At 38.5% G+C, this 26336-nt stretch overlaps 2 protein-coding genes across 5 annotated transcripts; both read left to right on the top strand.

Moving 5' to 3' along the window:
* CUNH5orf34 (chromosome unknown C5orf34 homolog) lies at nucleotides 1–12385 on the top strand. Of its 2 annotated transcripts, XM_061469438.1 has the most exons (12): nucleotides 1–198; nucleotides 533–622; nucleotides 3249–3895; nucleotides 4489–4584; nucleotides 5971–6094; nucleotides 6950–7041; nucleotides 7255–7324; nucleotides 7627–7797; nucleotides 9186–9274; nucleotides 10030–10122; nucleotides 10955–10995; nucleotides 11745–12385. In XM_061469438.1, exons 1-12 carry the CDS (start codon nucleotides 7–9, stop codon nucleotides 11936–11938), a joined length of 1899 nt encoding a protein of 632 aa, XP_061325422.1. In that variant the 5' UTR covers nucleotides 1–6; the 3' UTR covers nucleotides 11939–12385. The 2 variants fall into 2 exon arrangements, with proteins under 2 accessions (XP_061325422.1, XP_061325423.1); XM_061469439.1 differs by lacking the exon at nucleotides 4489–4584.
* A 1265-nt stretch (nucleotides 12386–13650) lies between these two features.
* On the top strand, nucleotides 13651–25213 carry TMEM267 (transmembrane protein 267). 3 transcript variants are annotated; one of them, XM_061469489.1, is made up of 4 exons: nucleotides 13651–14194; nucleotides 16261–16408; nucleotides 18053–18440; nucleotides 24654–25213. In XM_061469489.1, the coding sequence occupies exons 3-4, from the start codon at nucleotides 18117–18119 to the stop codon at nucleotides 24987–24989; spliced, it is 660 nt and encodes a 219-aa protein (XP_061325473.1). In that variant the 5' UTR covers nucleotides 13651–14194; nucleotides 16261–16408; nucleotides 18053–18116; the 3' UTR covers nucleotides 24990–25213. The 3 variants fall into 3 exon arrangements, with proteins under 3 accessions (XP_061325473.1, XP_061325470.1, XP_061325471.1); XM_061469486.1 differs by lacking the exon at nucleotides 13651–14194 and adding an exon at nucleotides 15683–15864; XM_061469487.1 differs by lacking the exon at nucleotides 13651–14194 and having other exon boundaries at nucleotides 15916–16408.
* The last annotated feature ends 1123 nt before the right edge of the window (nucleotides 25214–26336 follow it).

The following is a 26336-nucleotide window of genomic DNA, read 5'->3' on the forward strand; positions in this document are numbered from 1 at the left end:
CCGGCCATGGCGGAGCGGCTGATGGTGCTGTACGGGGACGACTCGGCGGAGGTGCACTACGCGGGGGGGGGCCGCCTGCTGCTCTCGCCCTGCGGCTGCGAGTACCGGTACGACGCGGCGCGGTCCGCCGCTTCCCACCAGCTGCAGCCGGCCCAGAGCACCCGGCAACGGACCGCCTTCTGCCGCAGCGCTCACCGGGTACGCTGGGGTCGCCCCCGCTGATTGATCCCTGTGCTCCTGGCCTTGATGTGCAGTGCCGGACCAGTGTCGAGATGCTTTCTCGGAGCTTCCCTCTGGGTTCTGCCCTGCCGTGCCGTGCATGCCGGCGCCGGTTCCGGGGAGCAGCCGTGGTGCGGGGTGCCCGGCGTGCAGTTTATTCTGCTCTCCAGCAGAGTTCCTCTGTGTGATACGGCGGGGATCTCTCAGCCTCTGCTGCAAAACAGAAGGGATAAAATCAGCTTTAAACGTCATCAATGTGTAGACAAACCCGTAACAGGCTTGTTTTGGTTTGTTTTTCTCTTCACTTCAATAGGAACGACTTGTACGAGCTCTAGATTTCCGGAACAGGTTCTCTTCTCGCCCATACTTACCTTCACATGTTATACCTCCAGAAAGAAAAAAGGTGAGAGTTACACATATAATGCTGTTGTACAATGGACATCCCTAGGAGCCTGGCAAGGTGGACTCCAGTAACTTTACACGCATGCGTATGATGAGCACAGGCCTTGATGATGTACAGAGGACAGTTTGGTGAGTGCAGCTAACAACTTTAGAATACTGCTAGTTTTAGTTACAGTTTCAACAGTTTATTTAGTCCTCTCTCTACATCTTTTGTAGCCAAGCACCAAAGAGTTTGTGTACTCATAGTGATTTACGGAACTGAAGTTCATAACTCACAAAGAGTTATAAAGCAGGTATGTTTATTGCGGCGCCAGGTGTGACGGGGATCGCTCCTCCTAACTCACACACTGAGAGCTCAACAGGCTGGATATTTATTGCACACAAACATACATATTCATCAGATTTTACAAACATAGGAGGAGTTTATTACAATTAGTTCCAAGAATTCATTAATACCATTCTCCTGTCTACACCTGCACATTGTCATCTGGTGGTCTTGGGCTGGGATCTTCTGGATGAAGTATGAGGTCTTCCTCGCTGTGCAATTTTCACCCTTGGTGCAGTTTCCCCAGCTGGCAACCTCAAGTCTTATAGAGACTAGCTGAAACAGGTTCTTGTCAGACATTCATCTTCTTGAGGGAAAAGGGCCCCTGATTTTAAATAATGTGTTTTAACTACCTATTCTATTCTGAGTTACAGTTTAACCACAAGACTAGCAAGAACAAGAACATAATCTGTTCCCCATACTAAGTTAACACAATCAATACACAGTTTGAAGAAAACTCTTAACCCTTTCCTTAGTCCATTACTATTCCTCGCATCAATAGTAAGACTAAAACCTAGGGGTTTGTACATACACCAGAATGAGCTGGTTTATATATTGTCACTTTCCTGCACTGAAAACCTGCGAGGGAAGACTGGGTGACATAGGGCAGTGTTTTCTGAGAGCTGTCACATTCAGCATCCCATTGTTTCTGCACTGCAGCACCTTTGTGACTCTGGAGGCTGCAGGAGGGCAGGGGCAATGTTACTCTAGGAATGGCTATTCCAGGTCTGGCTGAGGTCCATCCGGAGACCCCCATTACCATTTCTAGGAGCTCCTGTCCGGGTTCCCACTGAACACGTGTGTACACGCTATGGTGAGACTCTTAAGGCAACTTAAGAGCGCCACCGAGTGTTAAAACTTCATTAGTAGCAGGCAAGTGTTAAAACTTCATTCGTAGCATACTTCATGCTAACATTTAGTTCCTGAAAACACAGTATCACTACATACTTAGCAGTACGCTGATGCTCTGTCATTGGCACACGTGGGTCACACTTGAGACAAGGAGGCACAAAATGAAATACAAACCTTTGTAAATAAGTAGAATCAGTTCTAAGTAATGTTAAGTTTGATGGTGGTGTAACAGTAGCAATGGAAAATAACTAAGATATATATTTCACAGAAGAAAAAAAATAGAGTACAGCTAGAGAACATAATGAGAATCCTTGTATAAGATAAACTATTGTAGTTGATATAGTTCTAGGTCCTTACGACCTTAGTACAAAATACGTGTAAGAAAAGCCAGATAGAAAAACAGGACATGTAGATAAAAGAGTACCTGAAACTAGCAGATGTCCAGGACGGGCTGCAGCTAAGTTACCTGACAAGTAGAAGGACAGGATGATTATGTCTGCAGTGTTACCAAACCAATTAAGCTGGTGTAAGCATTATCTACTGCATGTGCTTCAAAGACTGCCAGAAATGATGAAGATTGCTGGAAGAAGAAAACAATCCCCAGAAGACCACTACCACATGGTTATGTGCGTGTGAAAATGGGCATGGAATTATGTAAAGCAGTGCTCGGGTGGTTAATGAATGTGTATGATGTTTAATGAATATGCATATTAAGCAACAATATAATCACAGTCTGTTTGAGGTTCGGCTGAGACACGTTAGGAGGAGCTATCCCCCGTGTCTCCCGGTGCCGCAATAAAGAATACCTGCTTGTCAATTTAAACTTTGTTGGCGAGTTGCTGGAGTCTTCCCCGAATCACTCTCCACCCGACCCCAGGCCACCATCTTCTGGAGCATGGTTGGGCCTCTAGATGTTTCCTAACTTAGAGCTTTCACTGTTCAGGGTGCTGGGGGTAAATTTCCCAGCCCACAGCAACTGTTTATCAACTGTTGCTTTTGTTAAAGCAAAAGCAGGTTTTTCTGTAGCTCTTAAGATTGTACTTCCTTGGTAATTCACTGCTAGCTTATTGTTCTGTGTCCTCTTTTCAACTAGTGCTCATTGTTTTGCTACTTCCCACACTCAGCAATCCATTATAGCAAGGTAACAATTACCAAGCTCTAGTTCTCTAGTGGACAGTTGTGCCTGGTCAGCTGACCATGTACCTTACCAGCTAATACTGCATATTAAAACATTATTGCTAGGTAGAACTCTGTTAGAAGAAAGCAGACACAAAAATGAGATATTTTGCCTCTTCTTGAGTACATGTATGCAAATAAATGCAGAATAATATTTCTTGCTATGTATCACCTTGCAGGACTGAATTCATTTAAATGTAATCCTCCATTGCAAATTGTGGGAAGCAGGTCATCTTTATCTTGCTGAATACTCCAGTCCTTTTTCTTGGTTTAGATTATTTTCAGGGATATCTTAGAAATTAGATGGCCTGACCCTGCTACAGCTGATCTGACAAGATGTGCAGACAATGGCAGTGTGAAAATCTCATCAGTAGATGGTTATGCTCACCTTTACCTGTCAGAATTGCAGCAGGAATTCACAGTGCAGTTCTTATGCAAAGTCAGCCAGTCATCTGCAGCATCCCTACACTCATCTGAAAAGAACAGCAACTATCAAACCAGAGATCAGTATGGAAAATCAAGAAAGAATCCTGTTGCTGAAATGTCATTGAAACAAATGAGAATAGAGGGTAAGAAGAATGATCAAGGTTGTGCTGAAGGTAAATACAGAGAATCAACCAATCCAGAGGACCAAAGAGACACAGATGGAGTCCCTTTGTTCTACACGAATCATTCTTGTGAATACATATGGGTTACACAGTGTTGGTCCGTCTCCTCCTACCCGGAAGAATGGAAATACCCTTTGTCACTGGCACTAATGTGCTATAACTTAAACAATGCTAAGAGGGTAATGCAGACATGTGAAAAAAAGAACCATCCATCTATGGAAACTGATGTTTTAATAGACCCTGGAAAAAAGGAAACAGTTTCTCATTTACCTACAGCTTTGCCACTCAGTTGCAGAGCCCCACACTTACACAGGTAATTTGTTTACTTCATAGTTCTTGACATGTTTTGAAATATGTAATTTGGAACTTCAACCTCTAGCAAAATAACTGAATTCTAGCTGTGAAAGGTTTTTTTTAAATTACTATAATAGTATTTATTTTTTTAGGAATGAGAGACACGAAGTTTGTGAAACTAACATTCTGTATCTTACTGTAATTAAAATACAGGAGTTAGTCCAGAGAAAAGTATTTTTTATATTTCTGACATGCTGTACAACTATGTAAAGGAAAAAAAGAATACTGAAAAAAGCACACAGTTTTTTGATCTGTTTGGTGTGGTTTCATTTTTGAGAAGATAATACTTCTGAGTTGTGCCAGTGGCATACACTTTCTGTCAGCACCACTAAAAATAATTAAACAAAACAAAAGAAAACCTTTGCAGGTTTGAGAAAATTAATTTGGTAACTAGTATGGGTAATTAAGGAATCAGAGGAATCTGAAAATACCTAGTCTCTTTTCCTTTAATAAGTGTGCATCCTTCTGTTCTCGATACAGAAACGATCAGCAGCACATAAAGAAAAAATCTGACCTTCAGCCTTACTGAAGCATTTGTTGTATTTTATACAGGTGGACTTTCTGTGACTTCTTTCAGAATGAAGACATTGAAAAGTATTCATGCCCTCAGCTAATTCAAATCGTATGGTGGCAAGGTGTTTTTTATAGGTATGTCGAAGATCCTGTGTTTCATGTTTGGAAGACTTTACAGAAATTAAGCTTTAAGATGCCTTACTTTGTCCCTTTCTCACTCTTTGAGAGATTGTACACAGTCTTCATGTAAGAGTCTGTTCATTTCTGCTGTTCACTGGACTGCAGATTTTCTGGTACAGTGTATTTCCAGGTCTGAAAGTGGGTATGTCTGAAACAATCAATCTGAAATCATGTTTAAGGCTTTTAAAGTAGTGATCTGATTTTAGAATCACAGAAGAAGGCCCTTAAGATCATGTAGTTCCAACCCCCTGCCATTGACAGGGACACCACCTACTTGCTCAAAGTTGCTCAAGGTGCTGTATGAGAGTTCTTAAAGGTTTACTGCACAGCTGGAGCTCCCACTGGCAAAATGGTGCTTGGTTTCTTTAAAAATTACATTGCTGCTTTTGATGCTGAAGATTTCATGCTTTGTAAATGCATGGTGACCTATCTTGGTCTTGATGTCTTGGTGACCTACATAATTCGCATCTTGCAGGCAGCTAAACTGTGGATTTTACAGGTGTACGGTTAAAAAAAAAAACAACAAAAACAAAACCCCAAACTTTTTTCTAAAATTGCCCTTTCCAATCTGTTGTAAAACCTGAAAATTCTACAGTTGCTAGCAGCATCTAAAAGTCTTTGATAAAAACATAATCAGTGTTTAAAGCTTTAATCTTTCTGCCCAGTGTTCTTCACTTTCCTCAGTGCAATTCCTAAATTTTTATCTCATTTCTGAACAAAATGCTCAGCAGCTCTTCAGTACTATACCTCATTTCTTTGGATATGGTGAGTAGCTGTACCTAATTAGTCTTGTAAGTCCCATTACCAAACTCCAGGCACATAATCGCAGAGTCACAGAATTGGTCCATTAAATGCTTTTTAGGCTTCTGAGATACCGTATGATCACAAGTGAATGACCATTTATTTTAGGGAAAAACACAGCTGCAGTGAAAGTGAAGACCTTCAGAAATCATTCATTCTGATGCTCTCTGTACACATAGGTAGGGCTGGACCACTAAGAAAATGAAGACTTTTCTCTTTAGAATTGCTGTATTTTGTTCTCAGCAGAATGAGCTCTTGTGATATGTTTACCTCAACACAAAAAAAAGCTTTCCTTAGCTTGTTTAACTCCTGCACACCATGTACACTACCAAAGAAAGAGCCTGGCAATGTTAATGTTCTGTGTTAGAAGAAATAATTGGTACACTCTGGTGTTTGTAAAACAGTAGAAGGTTTCTCATGTAGGAGTCGTACTGAAAATATGTTTCTGCTTTGTGCTTTCTTGAAGTATACCAACCTGTTTTGCTTGGGTAGTGACACAGCATTTAAAATACTTGTTAAAACACTTGTTATTTCTTTCAGATTTATCCATGGTAGGAAAAACATCATAGAAATCTATCCTGGTGATGATTCAGTTCTCAAGTCAGAGGGAACACTTTTTGGAAATTATTTCATACACTATGCAATCCAGAAAGGAACAAAAAAGGTATAAAACTGTTCTAAAATTTTAAAATATTTTCTAAATTCCTGCATGTTAAGCAGTTTCCTTATTTTTTAAGACATTTGCCTATGCAATCTGTAGTGAATCAATCAGTCATACAAAAAATGAGATTATACTTTCTGTTCCAGAATGTATTTTTATAAGTTACAGATGGATATGATTTTCTTACAGATAAAAAAATTCTTTTTCATTGTAACATTCATTTCACAAGCTCAAGTATGCACTGCAGTAGGATTCTATAATGACCATTTCTTACTAATTTAGAAGAGACATTTAGTCTTTAATGTACTGATGAGAGGTTAATCTTTGTGCACTTGGAAATGTTTTCTTTTTCATGGTATAGAGACAGAACCTAGAAGATGCAAGTTCTGTTCTAGCTTTGTCACAGACCTGCTGTTCATTGCTGGAGAAATGGCTTTGCCTCTCTCTGCGTCTGTCTATTGTTAAACTTCCTCAGAATAGACATCCTCTGAAGGCTCATGCAGTGTTTTGTATTTTTAAAGCAGAATTAAGCATCGACTTTGTACCTTTCAAACCAAGCCTGTGACTTGTAGTCAGTCGTAGTTACTCAGTAATGAACTAGTTGACTCTCTGATAAGCGAACTACTTGGTCCATACTGAGTGCATGGAAACCATGCATGTTTCTTCCCACAGAAGAAGGCTTGAAGAATACAACTGCAGGTCAGTACTTTTCAAGGAGATACTTGTCCGTGTTCTGGAAAAATGTGATTACAGTTGCTTTCTGGGAGGTCAGAAGTTTCATATCTTGCAACCTTTTAATACTGTTTTCATGCTACAGTACCTGTAACTAACTCACCTCCTTTCTGCTTTTTACTGCAGAGGGAAGAGAAGATGTATTCGGTCAACAGCCTACCTCCCGACGTACCAGGAAATTCATATTCTGTATCCTCCATCATCACTCAGGCAACCAAGTAACTTTAATTTATCTTTGTTACATTAATTCCTCTGACTGTGAAAGCACAGTAGTTAAAATTGCACGTAATACATATTATGACATGAAGTATAAAAATTAAAGGAGTTTATATTAGCACTAAGTATGTCTATAAACTTACAGAAGATCACAACTATTTAGAAAATGTAGTAAGTATGAAATGCTTAATACTTTGTTGTTTTTTTTTTCTCAGAATACTTCAGAACTGCTACAAGACTAAACTGTCACTAACTCATAACTATTATCTCTGCTGCTGGAAAATGGTATGTAGCTGAAGATTTATAAACCTTTCAGTGTTATAAGGTTGATTATGCAGGCCCTATAGGGAATAGGACCTAATCTGTAGGGAAGAATGGTTAGTGTATCCTTGAAGATCACAAGATATATATTGGGAACCAATAGCATGCAGTGTAAATGTATATTTGTGAAACAGAAAGCAACTGCATGATAGGGATCTCATTATGGTGTGGAAAAACAAGTGAATTGAAGATCTGGGAGAGATTCAAGTATCTGAATGATGTAAGTAACCTTTCCTCAAGTTTTTAATGCATTTGTCTCATTCTAGGTACCCGAGACAGATGGACGAGAAATGTTGCCAGTTTTGCTGTATGAAAAGGTTATTCCCAGCATAGGAAGACTCATCGTGTACTCGGATCATAAAGTCCATGCTGCTTTTTGGGATGGGGTGACCTTGAATATGGTCTGGGATTTCAGCTCTTCCTATAGCAAGATCCAGGTAAGTCATGAGTTACAGTTATTCTTAAAACTCTTCATGAAAAGTATCACTAGGAAACTAATGAGAACGTGAAACAAAAGTTTTGATGCATGTAAAATACAAACTGAAGACTTTGGAGAGATTCATTCATAGCATTTTTCATTTGGAAGAGTACAGAAGCTCAAGAGTAGGTTTGTCTCACAAGCTTGTATAGTCATCTAAATGAAAACAGGAACTATCTGCAAATACCACCATTAATGTATTGCCAGTATTTTAACCAGAAACAAGGGGGAAAAATATTTTAGTGCCTCACAGATGCCTAAGGAAGCAAATGAAACTATCCTTTCAAGAAGTCACATTGATCAATGAAGGGAGTATTTGGTTTTTACTTCAAATTACCTGCCATTGAGTAAATGGATAGTGAAAAATTACTCGGAGAAGTAACCTTGTACATATGGTATTCCCATGTATGTATTTAAATCTATTTACTACAGAAGTAAAACGACTATGTCGATTTTTGCTGAATGGCACTACAGAGAAAATATGAGTGTGGAATTCAAGGTTGACTTCTGAGACTTTTGCTTCTGTGCCTTTGCTTATTATCCTGAGGTGACAAGACACAAAAATATGTTAAAGTGTCTGAGGACATCTCTATTACAGAATCATAGAATCATAGAATAGTTAGGGTTGGAAAGGACCTTAAGACCATCTAGTTCCAAAGCCCCTGCCATGTCCAGGGACACCTCACACTAAACCATGTCACCCAAGGCTCTGTCCAACCTGGCCTTGAACACCGCCAGGGATGGAACATTCACAGCTTCTTTGGTCAACCCATTCCAGTGCCTTACTACCCTCAGAGTAAAGAACTTCCTCTTTATATCCAATCTAAACTTCCCCTGTTTAAGTTTTAACCCGTTATCCCTTGTCCTATCACTACAGTCCCTACTGAATAGTCCTTCCCCTGCATCCTTATAGGCCCCCACAATTCATTCAAATTGATTACAGTTTTCTCCCACACCAGAAACAGCAAAAGGAGACCTGAAGTGACTGCTTAATCCTCTGCATCCTGACTTCAGTTCCATTGCTATATATATATAAATATGATAGTGTGTTAAGAGATACAGTATAACTTCCTGATGTGAACTTGAATCTATATACTCACTCCTGATAAAAGGAGGAAGAACTGAATATTCTACAGGTTTGGAAACATTTCTATACACTTTTCTGGATGTAGTTTATTCTTGAATAACTAAATTCTATCCTTAGTGAAATACAGACTATTAAGTATTTAAAGTGGAATGTTCATAGATACTTAATTCTTAAACTGGCATATTATACTTGCTTTTTTTTTTCTTTTTCTTTGGACTGTATCAGAAAACTAATAATTCTAATTTTCTTTTTCTTCTAAGATAAACGAAGATGTAGGCTGGTGTAAGTTAACTACTTCTGATGGGTTACAGCAGCTAATACAAATAAGTCATCCTGGAATCTATGAAAGGTATAAGTAACTTAAACAAGTTAAATGGAAAAGAATTCTGCACAGATCTCTTATATGAAGACATGGTATTTACAGAAAATATACGGAAGGGGGGTAACACCAAACACACCATGATAAAAGCTCTGTGTTTCATCTGGCAAAGATTCAGGACCTTTATGGCTCAGGACCTCTGCATACTGTCATTCCATTATGGTTATTCCAGTAATATCTTTTAAGAAAAGTGACTAGAGCTGAAACTTGGCACTTAGATCAGTGGATAAGGATGGGGGCGGGGGGGAAGAAAAAAATCCTTGTCCTATATAGAGCTGGTACACAGAAGTGGATAGCACTTTATCAGATTTTTGCTTTAGAGACTGACTTTCAGATACTGACCTCTGCGTGCAGATTGCTTTCTCTAATCTGCTTGCTCTAATTACAGCCTCATTATGGGAATCATTAGAAGCTTACTGTGCTACTTTTCAGTAAGGAGATATTCACAAACAAAAATTAACATTTGTAAACTATTCATTACAAATCATACAGCTTTGTTATGATTTTCTGTGACAGCACAAATTTTAATATGAAGAAGATTCTAGACAAAAAATGGGAATCAAAAATTGGCAAGGGAACCTAGAGAAAAAAGCTAGATTTTGACTCATGGTTTTTCTTTCAGATCCAGGTCTATTGCTTAATGCCTTCAGGTCTTTTTGCTTGAATTACTGCAGCGTGTTTCTCATATAAATAACTTTTTTTTGTAACTTTTCATGTTAATGTAGGTACACAAGAACAGCAATAAAATGGTGCAGAAGTTTGAATGAAAGGAAGGAGATTCCTGAATATACTGAACACTCTGTAACTGAAGAAAATTGGTATTAATCTTTATCCTAAATAATTGACTACAAATAACCTTTATCCTAAATAAGTGACCTATAAATAAGTTGAAAATAAAACTCAAAAAGACTAATAAACTTTGAATTTCATAGACTGTATTTCCTAAGGGTCAGAAGTAATAATTTTAAGTCCATTTATTTTTCTTTCAGTGTTTAAAAAGTTAGCTAAATTGAGTTCTAGCTGAAGCTTGTTTCATTGACCTTCTGCCTGTCTTATTTAAAAATCAGAATTATGGTGACTTTGCCAAAGGAGGATTAATGTTATAGAGACAGTATCTTGCAAGGTGAAAAAGAGAAACTAGGCTAAGAAAGGCATCTTTAAACAGAGCACCAAGCAGCTCAAAATAGTACTTTGAACTGCTAAATGACATGTAACATCTCTTGCTAATACATTTGTCCTTTTTAATACATGCTACAAAAGTCTGCTGACATCATATACAAACACATTCAGGTATTAAAAAAGTGGGGTTTATCATTTAAAATGACTACACTTTGTATTCAAATTACAGCAGATTCAGTAGCTGATGAAATAAAAGTTGTATCTGTACATACATACATACATATAGCAAAGAGGTTGTTTTTAGAGCAGAGTCCGTATTTTTGGTAACACAACTGATTGACAGATGGCAGCCATTTACTTGAGGTATGAAGGACAAAAATACAGCTTGCTTTTTTTTTTCACTTGGATTTTGCTCATCTGATTTTTAGTATTGCTGGAAACTACTAAAAATTAAAATTTGAAGTAGAAAATACATTAAGAGAACTTTTCGTGATACTACATCATTTAATAATCTATTTTTTTTTTGCACAGGTCTGCTGATGTTGAGCTTGAAAAAATACAGAGATTTAACCGTATCCTTTCTGAAAGCTGTAAAGATTTTTCACTTTTACATTGTTGTTTATCTGTATTTTTGATCATCAAAGGCTGTCTATCCTGTTATCACCTTTTATTGTTTTACCCACTTCTTATCTTATAAAGCCATTTTTTCTTATTTATCCTTTTATTGTTTAGCTTGTCTGATTTCTGTATCACAGCACCAGTAGTAAAAGCAATGGCAGTGTATAAAACTAAAATAAATAAATCACCAAAAATAGGAAGCCCTTTAATGGGCACTGCCTTAACTTCACTAACACTCACCTGCTGATCTTTTCTTGAAAGCAGGATGATGCAGTTGCCATGGGGCTTGTTGTTACAGCACAGAACCCTTCTGTTTTTTAATTACCTAAGTTCCACTCCACTGTATTCAGATAGCTCAAAAAAGTGTGCTGCGCTGCCTCTGCTTAAAGCCACTCTTACAATTTTCTCCAAGCCAGCATTCAATTTGATTAGTACGAAAAGTGCTAGCTGTTGAATGTGCAGTGTAACATCACATAATTTCCTTTTTAAGGTAACTTTTGGATAAATCAAAGTCTCAAAGACATTTTCTATAAATGTTGTAGACATTTTAAGTTATACACTTTTATTTTTTAGCTTTATGTAATTGCCATGCTATGAAATGCGAGACTTTGCAGAATGATGAACAGGAATCCAGAGAAGTATTTTTCTCATTAGGAGGAAGAGTTTGAATTATATTTTTCTTTCCTTAACAAAATAACCCTAGTTTTATTGGATAATAGCAATGTTCTGGAAGGGACATCTGCTGCAAAAACCAATCCATCTGGTCTTACTGTCAGAAAAACAGAGAATGAGAGTGAGCCAGAAGGAATCAGTGAAGGGTACGTCCTGGAGGCTTTGGAAAAAACTTCTAAAGTAATTCATGATATTGAATCTCTGCTTGCAGCTTGTGGGAGGTGAAGCCCCATGGCTTCATGAAGACCTGTGTTCTGCATCTTCATGGGAATTGTTGCAGTTCTGTCTGAGGAGGCTTCGAGGTGCAAGAGGAATGAAGGCTTAAGGCAGAGTGACTGAGTTGCTGTTGTACGACCAGAGTTTTGTGTTGTGGATAGGCATAAAGAACAGTGAAATAACAGAGCACAGCTGTATAAATGCATCAGGGCTGACCTGGAAGTGCTGTTTTTATATGTAAGAATGTCTGTTTGAATCATGTGATTTTACAGAGGACTGTACAAGGAACTTAAGTTACTGCTCAAGTGGCTAGGGTGGGGATAAGCAGTTTTAACTGTATAAATACGCTTTTATGCAGATGCATACACTGGGTAGTCCAGTATTGAATAGAAAGCTTTCCAAATGCTTTCTACTTCATGGTTTTGTAGTAAATAAGTATTAAAGTGTCGTCAGTGCCTCCTGGTGCATTTTCTGTTACTGGGTGGTGCACTGTTGTACTGGTGGTGTATAGTGAAAACACACTAGCCTGCTGCTCCAGAGATGAAGATTAGCAGTACAAAGGCCGAGATCATAGAAAGAAACCTATTTACCTGTATAGAATCACACAGTCAGCTATGTTGCAAAAGACTTTTAAGATCATCAGGTCCAACCATTAACCCAGGACTGCCAAGTCCACCACTAAACCATGTCAGCCTCAGCTATATGGTTTGTGAGCACTTCGAGGGATGCTGACTCCAGCACCGCCCTGGGCAGCCAGGGCAGCCAATGCCTGAGCACCTTCTTCTGTGAAGAATTTTTTCCTAATATCCAGCCTAAACCTCCCCTGGTGCAGCTTGAGGCTGTTACCTCTTGTCCTATCGCTTGTTACTTGGGAGACTGACCCTCACCTCACTACTACCTCCTTTCAGGCAGTTTAGAGAGCAATAGCGTTCCCCCATGAGCCTTCTCCAGGCTAAACCCCTTCCTAGTTCCCTCAGCGATGAGACTCATTCTCCAGACCATTCACCAGCTTTTTGCCCTTCTCTGGACCCGCTCCAGCACCTCAATGACTCCTCTGCAGTGAGGGGCCCAGAACTGAACAGTGATGCCGCAGCCCCATCACTGCCCTGGCCCTGCTGGCCACACTATTGCTGATAAAGGCCAGCTGAATCGAGTTAAGCTCCATCAATCACGCCCCCAGGTCTTTTGCCATGAGCAGCTTTCCAGCCACTCTGCTCCAAGCCTGGAGCGTTCCATGGGGTTGTTCTGACCCAAACCCAGGACAAGGCACTTTTTTGTCTTGTCGAACCTCCTACCACTGGCCACAGCCCGTTGATTCAGCCTGTACAGATCCCTCTGCAGAGCCTTCCTGTACTCCAGCAGTCGCTTCACTGCGACTCCCCCCACCCTGTTTCCCAACACTTCCCGGCACACGTCTCCACACAGCCAACCAGCGCACTGCAGACCGAGGCGACCACGACACAAGCAGCTCCCTCATCCGTCCTCCCAGCCTGCTCCGCGGCCACGCATGTCTCCTGCGGGTCCGGGCCGCTCTGCTTCACCTCATGGGGCGAAGGGGGCTGTTGGCAGTGGTGGTGGCGGTGGCGGCCGCACTTGAGGTGGGTGCGAGGGGCTGCGGGGCGGCCTCGCTACAGGCGGCGGCCGCGGGCGGCTTCCCGGCTCCGCGGACTCGGCGGCTCCGAGCGGCAGCCCTTCTCGCCCCGCGGAGCCGGAAAGCCGCACGCAGCAGCCCGGGCCGGATATACGGGTTGGCTCTTCATGTAAGAATGCGGTGCTTTGCCTAAAGCCAGGCGTGTCACTTAGCTGCCAGCCTGCCTCACGCGCCGTTCTTGTGGTAAAGATGACGGCACATTTTTATTTCTTAATGACTGAGGAGATGGTTGATGAGGGGCTTTGGTGGTGGGTGTTGAAGCAAAGCATACTCTTTCTTCAGGACATAAAAATTTTTGCTGATCGGTGTAATTTCACGTCTGCTTGCCGCATGCCTGTCTTTCCTTCTTCCCCGTCTTTAGTTACACATACTGATTGTATTCTAGTCTTAAATTGGATTAGTTATTTACGATGCAAATGATGTTGCAGTTAATGAGGGTAATGCATAAACTGCTCGTGCTTCTTTTTTTCTTGTTTAGGATGACAGATGATTTTTTTTTTTCTTCTACTGGATAGTACTGGGATCTGTTTCTATTCCTAAATACTTTAAGGATATTTCTTCCAAATGTTTTCTTTTAGGTACATCTCAGTTCCAAAGTACTCATTAAGGAGCAGGTGTGCCGTTTGGTGTCTTGGTGTCTCTTTTCAAAAAACACCTCAAGTTATGGTCCCTGAAAGAAACAATTTATTTAAGTCCTGATTTTGGGGGGGGGGGGGGTGGTGGTGGTATTTGTTTTTCTTAATTTCCTTGTGGTTTTAATTTCGTTTCTTCCTCAGTAATTTGATAAAATCTCACTGATTTCTTGTGTGCTTTTGTCTTCTTTCCTGTTCAGCCCCTTTCCACCCTCCAACATCAATAATGCGTTGTAATTATCTAACCGCAAAATATTTGCATTACTGGTTCTTCACAGGTCTTTTTAGCCTCGGATCTGCTTTTCCATGAGATAATACGTTAAATGTTTGAGTTTATGTCTTAATTGGTAATTCAACTTTATGGAGTATTCTGTATAAATTAACATCCAGTATCAAATAATACTTTTTTTAGGAGATCATAGAATTATAAGGGACTGCTGCAATCTTGACTGCTTTCATAGAGTGCATAGTTCTACTAATTTTAAGCATTGAATTCCTATATGTATTCATGTACCTGACTTTTTTCTCTTGCTGTTACAACGTAAGTTGAAAGACTTCTTAGTATCAGCTATTTCCTCAAATACATATTTGCAACTTTGATCTAAATATCTTATTGTGTTAGTAATTTACAATGTTAACTGCATGTTTGCTAAAATTATTTTTATAGTTTCCGTAAGTGAATCTAAATGCATCAGCAAAATTGCATTTTCTGGATATAGGCAGAGATTATGCATAATGCTATATATATCTCATAGAAAAATGTCGTGAGAAAGCATAACTCTGAGCAGTGTAACTCTGTCAGCTGTTGTGTGCATGTGTTTTATGTAAACCCAACCTAAATCTCTCTTCCAATATGTCGACTGGGCTGATCACCCATAGGTTTCTAAGCGTTCTGTGTAATACATCTGTTTCCGACTCCTCTTCTAACAAGAATGCAAGCTTCAGAACTGTGCTTTGTCAGATTTATAGGATAGAAAAGCTCTGACACTTCATTGTGATAATTTATATTTTATTGGGATATGTGTAAACATCACACTTTATTGTGGTATATTTACACCACCTGAAAAGCATTGTTTATTTCACATAAAAAATGCATTTTCTAGTTTTATATTAGAAATTGTCGTTTCAGAGATTATTTTGGTTGAACAGAGTTTTGCTTTTTCTAGTCTTGATTTCACTCTTGATCTGCAGAATATTTATAGTTACGCCATTGTACCTGGGAATTTGACTTGATTTTTTGCACAGATATCAGTCATTTGTGTCTGTGAAAGGTGACAGAGACAGTTTAAAAACAGTTACTCCATGGACATGGCTCTCTACTAAGGGTAATCTGAAGTCACGTTTTTGCTTCCTATTCTTTATTCTGGCTCAAATATACCCATTCATATATTGTTTTCCCGTTGGTATTGTTATCTTTTTTTCACTATATGATAATTCTCAAATAATACTAATTTTTTGTTACTTGTTTTCCTGTGCACTTTATGCACGTTAATAATATCTATAGCAAAGCAGTGTAAGCCCACCACAGGACTGATGCAGACCTCTATTGCTGTTTGAATTTATAGGTCACCACTTGGAATAGACAAGCTCACTAACTGGTGAAATGAAATTAGAAAGAGACCACTTAATGTGACTCACAAATGTTTCATTAGGTGGGAATCTTTGAAGCGCACAGTTACAAGAAGTATCTGTTAAAATAGGTTTCCGTGTAGTTTGAAATGCAGTTACTTAAAACAGAAGGCTGGGAGTGCATTTTTCTGACTTTATGACATTGGGGTTTATTATCTTTTAATTATTACCCTGTTCCATCTTTAATTAGCACCCTTCTTGTGTTTTATAGTCGTCTTTTCCTGCTTTTTCTCACAGGGCTTCTAAGCCCTTGCTGAAGATACTTTTAGCTCAATTAAATTTGTTAAGGAATTCATTTAAAATATGTTGCTTCTTTCTCTATTTTATACTATTTTTTAATTTTTATGTATGTTTTATAGAGAGTTTGAAGAGCTCTGTGTAGTATCAGTGCTTACTGCTACCTGGTTCAATTCATTTAGGATGGAACAAATGGTGTTTGGTCTTCTCTGCACTGGACTGCGCAGGCAGGATTCAAAAAGCACAGAAGCTCCATGCTGAGGCATAGACCAGGTTTGCTACTGGAATAAAGCAACTGCAATGGGAAGAATATGTTCACTTAGTCCCAGAGTAAGTTGGATTCTGAATGCTGGTGTGCTTTCTAAAGGTATGCTGCTGCATCAATTCTTCACAAGTTGGCTTCCTATTACAGGTTTTACGGTAAATAAAAGCCAATCTGATGTGATGCTTATACAGAAGAAACATTTGTGAGGAGATCACCATTTGTTCCTTAAAATGGAATTTATTCAGAAATGTTGGGTGTGTTGTAAAGTCACGTACCAGAAATAGCAGTTCCAGTGTTTCAGGAAGTACTTTGTGTTTACATCTTCCTTCAGGACAGTCATGGTTAACAGACTCTAAACACAATCTACTTTCATCTGTGAGCAAAGTCCATGTATTATTCATGCTTTCTTCTCCTTAAGAGCTTATAAATAAATAAATCAGTGGGCTTTTTTTCTACAAAGATCAGTGTCAGTATGCATATTTTTGTGAGTAATTCTACAATAAGCAGGCATGCACATAATCTGGAAGACACATTGTAGATTTCTGGGCCTTATAATCAATAACATGTTTATTACGTGTCATGATTGTTAGAAGTTTTCACTTTTAAAGATAGTCTAATACACTGGTAAAAGCCCATTTAGAATAAAAATTTACCTAATAGTACTGTGTGAAGAAGAGTTATTGAGATTGCACAGAAATAGCAATCTCTTGGAGAAAAAAGTTTTTGGCTAGGATGTAGGCTTTGAAACTGTGGTCTGTTTCCATGGCTCCACCAAAAGGCAGAATAGAGTAATAGTTGGGAAAGTCAGAAATTATACTGTCCTTCAGACTGCTATTCAGTGTGTTTAACATAATAAAGCTTGGGAATACATCATTTTAACGTGTTCCCACTTTTATTTCAAACGTGTGGCTTTTTATGGTATCACAGAAATGAGTAGTTTGTCTCTATAATCCAAGTATCCCATAATTGCTTCTTGGAAGTGCGGTGAGGGTGTCTTTTAAGGGCTTGAATTATTTTTGGAATTTCTTTTGAGGTGTCAGATGGTTATTTAGGGACAGTAATCCCCAAGAAATCACCTTCTAGGAGAGAGTTTCATAACAATTACAGAACATTCATAATTTAAAAAAAAGTTTAAGTGATTATTAATGCTAGTAATAGTGCATTTATTTTCAAATTAAAACAGTCAACTTTTGAAAAGTAAGATGTCTGAGATAGTTGGTTTTTTTGTTGGTTTTTTTGTTTTCTTCTGCAAGAAGAGCTGTTGTGAAGGTAATGTGGCAGACAATAAACAAGTCCTAAAAGTAACAGCAGAGTTTGCTGCTGGAGCACATACTGTGGAGAAGCATAAGTAGTTTTGCTCTGTACGGAGTTAGTTTTTGTTACTTCTGCTTGACTGAATCATTATTGTCTTAGAGTTTGAGATAAATAGTAAAGATATTTTAGTGGTTCTGGTTTTCTTAATGCTTATTCGATGTGCTAGTCTCCAAGCTAAAAAAAAAAAATGTTGCTCAGAGAGGACTACCTGGGTGATAATACATATAATACAAACAAATAGAATAAAATAACTGAAATGAAAAAAGAAATCCCTAGGAATATATAATAAAATATTGAACTGGAGTTTTCTTTGCTCAGCTGTAGTAGTGATAAATGCTTTGTGATGTTAGGTTTTTTTTCTTTAATAATTTTCTCTCTGTTCTTAACAGTTACAGAACAACTGATTATGCAAAGGACAATGTACAGTGTGTGTCCTGATGACATTTTGTGTGATGTAACATGCTTATTGCCATGGCATCTGAGACTGAAAAGGCCCATGCTCTTCTCCAGACTTTCAGCACAGCTTCAGTTATTTCTAGTCTAGGTTTGGGAGTATTTTGCTTTGTAGCAGACAGAGTTCTGCAATTTTCTTTCATTCAGCAAAATGACTGGCTCCGAGCCTTCTCTGATAATGCAGTGCACGGTATACTAGGAATGTGGTCCTGGGCAATAGTGGTTGGACTCAGGAAGAAAAGTGACTTCACTGAGGTCACTCTGGCTGGCTTCCTCTCCTCTGTCATTGATGTGGACCACTTCGTTCTTGCTGGCTCCCTGTCATTAAAGGTAAGTCAGTAGATAAGTGGTTGTGTACTTTTTTTCTTCACTACTGTTTACTTTTTTGTTCTTCTGCCATATCCTAAGCAAAAAAAGTTCCAATTAGATACATTTAGTAGATATATGGGAATTATATTTGATGCAGTTGTTAAAATTTTAAAAGCCCTAGAAGTATTTTATATCTACTGTTAAGTTCTTCTTGCTCTGTAAAAAGGAGTTCTGAAAGCCTTTGTTTATTATATCCTCTGTGTATCACATAATTGCTTTGTTATCCAAGTTAAACAGTTAAGTGCTGCAGTGTGTGCTTTTTGTATAAAGTGGATTATTCCATTTCTGTTTACAATAAGGGATAGAAATATCTGGAAAGTAGATAATTGAGCTGCAGTTTGGTTTCATTCAGTCTGACTGAATAGTACATTTGGTTTTAGCCAGCCCTAAGTATTTCTCCCACAAACAAGCTATATATGAGCTGTCACTGTTAAAAAGGCAGTTTGAGTTTGCCCTTAAATATAGTTCATTTAAAAAAAAAAAGCAAGTGTCAACTTCTTTATAAACATAAAAAGGTGATTTTTCTCTTGTTAAGGAGTATACATGATCATCATCCACTTGCAGAACTGCTTGTAACAAGAGTTTCTCAGTAGGAGTACTACCAGATTATGGCATTTTTTTTTGGTAGTGCTCTGGTGGTTTCGGTGTGTTCTGTTCCTCCTTCCCCATTCACATACCTATAGCCCTGTCTTTCTTGCTTGTTGTAGATATGTATGCCCAGATTTTGCTGACCACAACAGTTTCTTCTGTATACTCTACAAAACATTGGCACCTTCTGTAAGCTCCGTCTGTGCCAGACCCAGCCCCAGTTCTCTTAGCTCTGTGCCTGCCATATCTCATACCTTAGGCAGACACCCAGCTAGCTCTTGCTCCCCATAGCAGCAGCCCTGCCACTCTGCTTGTTACTAGGAACTTGCTCTTGGTTGTAGTTGGAAGTGTCCACTGGAAGTCATCTTCTCAGGCCCCCTGCTGAAGCAGGCTCACCTGGAGCTCGCTGCAGAGTCCCACTTCTCATCGTATGCAAGATGCTCCAGTCCCTTCACACTCTTAGTGGCCCTTCTCCAGACTTAATTGCCAGTAGCTCCATGTATCTCATAGTCGGAAGCCCATCTGGACTCATCTCTCCGAAGGTGGTCTTACCAGTGCTGAGGATAAAGGGAAGCATCACTTTCCTCTACCTGCTGGCAACACTCCTAAGCAGCCCACTGGCCGCCTTTGCCACAGGTCATGTTGCTGGCTCATACTCAACTTGTATTTAACAAGTTGAATTTCCTCTAACAAGTTAAATTTCCTCAAAACTGCTTTCTAGCCAGGCAGCCTCCAGCATGTAGCGCTGCCTGGTATTGTTCCTCCTTAGGCAGCTTCTAGTTCTCCCCTTCTCTTGTACTTCTTGCATATGGAAATACTGTAAAATTATGAAACTATATAAAGAAAAGGAAAGTTTGGTTCATTAAGGAGTCCTATAATATTAACATTTTGGTATGGAATTTAAATCTATAATACTTTCTGTATATATTTCCTTATTTTAAAATCAGCAAATGCAAGTAATGAATAGTTAATTACTAGAAAGTATTGTTAAAGTTTTATTGCTGCTTTATTCTTGCTTTTGAGGTTATTACCAGTATTTTTTCTTAATTATGACCACTAGATGACGCTCTTCACCAGTGTCTGTTTAGAAAGTTGAGTTGTGTCAAAAAACTGGGAGGTGACCTGTCTCTGCCACCTTCAGGGAGGTGAGGTTAAATATGCTTATATTTTCCATAATGGAGACTGCTCTTATAGCCTATCCCTAGTATCCCAAACAAAGTAAATAACTGCAGTTTCATGACTTAATTTTTTTTCCTGTGTTGTTTTGGTTCCCAAGCAGCTAGCAGTTTTTTTCTAATATCCAGCCTAAAGTATTGTTGTGACAGCTAGATCTTGTTTCCCTATTCTTTGTGCCCTCTCTGGAGAAGATAGCTGATTGCTGTGCTTTCCCCAGTGTTGCTCAAATCAGAACTACAAGGTATTGAAAGTAGGAGAATAGCCAGCAGTAAGTTAGTAGCCAAACTTATTTAGCTGAGGAAAGGAGAATGCAGGATGCCTAAAGGCTTTTTCATAGCAATTTGCCTATAAACTTCTCCTTCCAAACATTAACTGCGTTAATAAAGGATGTTTATCTGTGAATCATGTCCTGTGTATGTCTCTTGACCCTTATAGCAGTAACAGCAGTACAACTTGCAAAACCATTATGCTTTTCAAAGAGTCTCTTCTTGACTAGCTGGCTTGCAAAAAATGTGAAGGGCCTAGATCTGTGTTTTCTAAACCCCTCACTATTTTTCTTGGTCTCCTCTGTATTACCTTATGCCTAAATTATCTTTAAAGGGTCCCGGCCCAAATTGTGTATAGTATTTTAGGTGAGATTTCATTAGATCCAGATAGCATAGATTAATTCCTTTTAGTGTCACATACATGCAACATTTCTGTCATTTAAAAAAAAAACCAAAAACCAAAACCAAGTCTGTTACAGGTTTTAAATCTTCTTCCACTACAATCAGAGGGTTTTTAGCTTGTGATATAATGTAATACGCTACTCTTTACTGCTCTGTTGTTGCCCAGTTAGCTAGACTTGATTGTAATACGTGATTTTTCTTTCTTCAGCTTTATATGACGTAACTTTCAGTTTCATGTAGTAATTTCAGGCTGTTGCCTATATAATTTATTACTCCGTGGAATACTTTTTTACTATGTATTTGTTAGCACCAGTCCCATTCTTCCTCCTTAGATTGCAGAATTGAGAGTAACTGATTTAAGAGACTACAATGTTTACTGCTTATGCAACACATTCCTAAGTAACTAATAAATTAAGAATCTAATTAACCACACCACTCTTACTAATTTGTAACAACAGTATTTTTCACATTACACAATTACATATAAAGCTCTTCATAATAACTCTTAAATCTGATGATGGGTTACTTTTTTTAAGTAGGCAGTATTGCCATCTACCTGCAGTTGCTACAGTCACACTCCTCCCATCATTTCCTGCTGACGCAGCTGACTGGATTATTTGGCTACTGGGCTGCTTTTCATGGTGTCATCATTATTTTTCTGCAGTATTCAGGTTAAATAGTCACCTGTGGTATTTATATGTTTACTCTGATAAATACTTGTGTACCAAGTAGCATGTGATCTGCCCTTTTGGCCACATTATTTTTTGCAACAAATATAAAGTCTACAAAGACCTTGCTACTTAGAATTTGTAGTTCTTTGTATTCCATTTTTAACTGTGTATTATATGGACATAAGTGTAGAAGAATCTAAGAATTTGTGTTTGAAGAATCTGTGTCATTGACTAGCTCTAAAGGTGAACATTTCTGCAGCCTGCCATCATACTCAGCATTGCTGATAAAACAAGAACAGCGTTATGGGCTGTTCCCAGTGTCGCACAGGACTGTAGCCTGAAAACTCATGTTGTAGAACAGATGTGCAGGAATTGCTAGCTTGCTGCTTAAAACTACCAGCTTCTAAAGTGTAGAGAATGCAGTCAGTGGCAAACAAGATTGTACCAGCAAACATATGTATAACAGCTGGTTAATGTGCTGCTACTGACCAGCCTTGGCTGCACAGGAGGCATTCCTGATATGCCCACAAACAACTAATACAACATCGAATTTATAGATCGGGCCCAAAACTAAAGACTTCAGGTCTGTGAAATATCATGGAATATGAGTGACGCAGCCCATGTTATTACATAAATTCTGTGGTGTCACTTCGAGCAGTAAAGCAGGGTTAGCTTGGGTTCTCTTGCATGGAATTGTCTCCAGTCTCCAGATGCTCATGGTGATGGGTAAAAGGGGCTGGAGCAACAGGAGCTTCGAGATCTTGCACCTGATTCAGCATTCAGGGAAATGGAAAGGTAATTTGTGAATAAATTCTGTTTGCAACTGCAGCCTGATCTCTCTCATGGTAGGCATCCCCCTAAATCTACCCAAATCATAGTCATCTTTTTCTGAGAGATTTAAGGCAGAAAAGGCCTTGGTAATCTCTAAAGGCAAACAAGTTAGGAGAAAGTGTGTAACGACTTATATTGACAAGTGGAACATGTCTATCCCTTGGGCTTGTCAACTCAAAGATGTAAATGTTCTCTAGTTACAGGATGGAAAAGAGGTAACAAAGCGTTCTTCTTTCAGAACTTAGGCACAGCATTTCAGGCATTCGATGACTACTGCTATTACTGAATAGGGTTGTCTTGTGCTTAAATTGCACGGTCAGTTTGTTGTATGAACAGCCTTACCATCTAAACTTTGTATGAAACAAATTAAAACATCACCTCCCCAAAACTGGATAGAGGTTGGCACTAATACTGATAAATTGCATATGTAATTAACATTCCCATTCTACTTACTCATTGTGTTGCTGTTGGTACCTAACATCCATAGGGCAAATATTGGGAAAATATTCATTTAGACTTTACCACTGATTTTTATGAAGTGCAGGGATAATGACTAGTCAGTAGGATGTCTGCCAGAATGTATCACTATCCAGCGTGGAATTTTTTCAAAATTAGGCTGGTACGAACTTTTCAGACTCTTGTTGACAATAGCAGTGACTTCTCTTTGTAGGGTAGCAGCACAAGATTTTTCTGCCTCAATCCTTGAATTCTGCTTGTATAAAGCAGAAATGAAGTTGTAGAAAATATACCCTTTGCACCAACTTTAAGGAGCTGAGTCCATACCACTGCAGTTAAAAGTTGCTGAGACAGTTTATGAGCTTTTTAATTCCGTCACCTGATTGAGAGAGTCAGAGAGAAGCATGTGGTGGGAACCTAATAGAGCAAAGCTTTCTGTGAGCCTTTTAACATTGGCATTAGTTTAAAGCACGGGCTGTTATTCTAAGGTGGCCCGTAAGTTTTCATCTCTGATTTGTGGCTAAGGCTACATCAAAGTTTCCTTACAATGAAGACGGTTCCAAGCAGTTGTCTGAATTACTCATAAAAACTTCATTAAGCCATTCCAGAGTCCCACTTCCCATAGCTGAAACCTGCAACAGTTAACACGGCTGAAGCATTGACAGGTTACTGTCTGGTGTCCTGTAGTAATGCTTTGTTTGCTTTCTGCAGTAGATGCAGTATTCAAACTAACAGTCAGATGCACCATTATATACAAAGAGTATGCCTCTGGTGCCTGTTAACAGTCTTTCCAAATGCTCACTGGTATCTGAATTGAACCAGTTAATATCAACATCAACACCTGTATAGATCTTTTAGTAATGTGCTATCATTTTTCTTATGCTTACAGAAGCAAGGATTTACTTATTTGTTGCTTAGAAAACCGAAACAGGTTTTTTGTTTTGTTTCGTTTTTTTACTACCTAAATTTGTGGAGATAGTTCTGGCTGTTGCTAGTAAGTACATCTGGAATGTTTTCTCAAGTATATATATTAAATTGATAGCTATCACTTCTTAAAACGCTTAATTTTAATCTCACTGGTTAGCCATTTGCCTTAATTAAAACCAAATATCAGGCTTTCAACTGAAATAGTGTTAAACAATTTGTTGATTAAAAAGAGCCCAGTCACAAATGGTTCAGAGGTCGGCTTCTGAATTTGTCTTTTGCCTGTCTGTAAAGAATACTGTGTCAAGGCAACCAAAATATATGTAACTTAAATGATATTTTTGTTGTATTGGAAGTTACTGTTCTGTTTCAGATGCTGTTCAACTAAAACAGCTTCACAGGTGCTAACCAGTATAGTGGTTTTTTTTTAAAATCATTAAAACATATGAAATATTTCAAGTAGAGCATATTAAATATTTTAAGTGTATTATATGGTGGTTTTGAATTCAAAATTAGATACATGTAATCAGTACAGCAGACTGTACAAGTTCTGTGCGTACAAGGTTCCACATGCCTATTTGACAGATAGCACAGCTCATCCCTCTCCCTCCCTATTTCATCATTGGTAATGCTTCATTGGATGCGTGATTCACACCATACAATAGAGATACAGCCCATTAAACAGCTCTTGTATGTCTAAATAATCATGTTGGTTTTGGTAAACTACAGTGGAAAGGAACAGTGTGTTTTTCTTTGCACTTGCACTTAGCCACTTGATAATACACCTGTAAACATCCGTGAAACATTTCTTTTCTTGTCACAGTTGTACCTATTGCCAATTATCTTTTTCTTTTCTGCAGGCTGCTCTGACTCTTCCACGGAGACCATTTCTTCACTGTTCTACTGTGATTCCTGTTGTGGCTCTGACATTAAAGTTTATTATGCACCTTTTCAGGCTTAAAGATTCATGGTGCTTTCTTCCCTGGATGTTGTTCATATCCTGGACTTCTCATCACATCCGTGACGGGATTCGTCATGGCCTCTGGATCTGCCCATTTGGAAAAACTCCTCCTTTGCCATATTGGCTCTATGTGGCAATTACAGCATCTTTACCTCATCTATGTTCATTTATTATGTATTTAACAGGCACTAGAGAATTAATGTCTATAAAACATGGAATCCGCATTGATGTTTAAGAATGAAGTTTCTTAAAGGCTGTTAAGGCTTGAATATTTAAGGACTGTATGAAGGCAAACTTACTTATTACAGTAGACAGAAGCTTTAGGGAAAATTTGGGAAGATTCAGGAAGATTCAGATATGAGAAAATTAAAATTGCTCAAAATGTGAGTTTGCTTACAGACCTTACTGCTGTCCTCATAAACAACATTTTCCATTAAGTGCAATGTCATCCATAAAATTCAGTATTATTACATGGAAGTATAAATTTCCTCATAAACAAGTTCTCTAACAAAACATGTTACTGTGTTGCATGTTCATAATGTAGTAATTTGTGCTGGGATCTATTCAGTTTTCATTTACAGAAATTTCTCAGAAAAAGTCCCAAAGTAAAAGTATAGCTCTTGTCTAGGTTACAGTGTACAAGCTGAGAATTGTCTATTAATCATTGTTTTACTAATTTTTATGTTCACTGAACTCCATTGGCCATTAAGGAGACGGGACCTTAATTCCAGTTTGTGATGAACAGCAGTCAAAAGGATTTATGTTTATAGAAGAGCATATATAGGGTAGCATGTGCTGAGCTGAAGTTATCAAAGGAAGTAAAGATGAGGTGATGTGTTCATACGACACTCATGTGGGTAAATATATCTTAGTATAAAGTGCTAAGAAGTTACAGAAGATACTATCTGGGATGACTGGCTTACTGAGTACCAGAGACCTATGGCTGCAAAGTACTAGAGGCTGGCTGATGCACGCTAAGCCAATTACAGAAAGCGTTTCACCTTTTAAAATGTGCCTTCCAAATAGTCTCTGCCCTATATATTCTTCATGTAAGAAAGGTATGCTTAGGGAAACAATCAAAAATGTGTTGGCTTAGAGTCGTCAAAGCAGGAACTGCCTTTTATCCAAAGGTTTAATGGTTTAGAAGAGGAGGAGTTCATGCATTTAATTCTAACCTGTATTTTAAACTATAAGGTTATGAAATTCCAGTTATGAATATATTTTGTGCAAGAAGTGAACACTTAAATCCTTGCAGCAAATTTTCTGAATTCTTATTTCATAGTATAATACTCATATAATTTTGCGCTTTATAATATACAGGTCTGTTGCAAAGGGAAATGCATATAGGAACAAAGTGGAGAATTGCATTTTCTCATTTTTAGATTGTAGCTGTAGTATTTTCAGTAACTCTATGTCCACCAACAGTCCTTAAGATTGGTATGGTACTGTAATGTCCTGGCGATGTTTAAGGTATATCTTCAGTAGTTTAAAAACACATATTTTCATTCTCTGTATTGCGATTTTTGTGAGGGTTTTTTACAATAATTTTCAGCTGTGTTTCAATATCTTACTTTTCTGGTCA

This window comes from Pezoporus flaviventris, unplaced genomic scaffold (assembly GCF_033815535.1).
Source record: "Pezoporus flaviventris isolate CSIRO_AGI_PZ_B2104156 unplaced genomic scaffold, CSIRO_AGI_Pfla_v1 ptg000057l, whole genome shotgun sequence".
NCBI lineage: Eukaryota > Metazoa > Chordata > Aves > Psittaciformes > Psittacidae > Pezoporus > Pezoporus flaviventris.

Excerpts from the sequence above, each read along its gene's own strand:
- CUNH5orf34 (XM_061469438.1), top strand. The coding sequence starts at position 7 with ATGGCGGAGCGGCTGATGGTGCTGTACGGGGACGACTCGGCGGAGGTG. Across the intron at positions 7,325-7,626 it reads ATCTCTGCTGCTGGAAAATG|GTACCCGAGACAGATGGACG; the intron begins GTATGTAGCTGA and ends GTCTCATTCTAG. Across the intron at positions 10,996-11,744 it reads AAAAATACAGAGATTTAACC|TTTTATTGGATAATAGCAAT; the intron begins GTATCCTTTCTG and ends AAATAACCCTAG.
- TMEM267 (XM_061469489.1), top strand. The coding sequence starts at position 18,117 with ATGCTTATTGCCATGGCATCTGAGACTGAAAAGGCCCATGCTCTTCTC. Across the intron at positions 18,441-24,653 it reads CTGGCTCCCTGTCATTAAAG|GCTGCTCTGACTCTTCCACG; the intron begins GTAAGTCAGTAG and ends TCTTTTCTGCAG.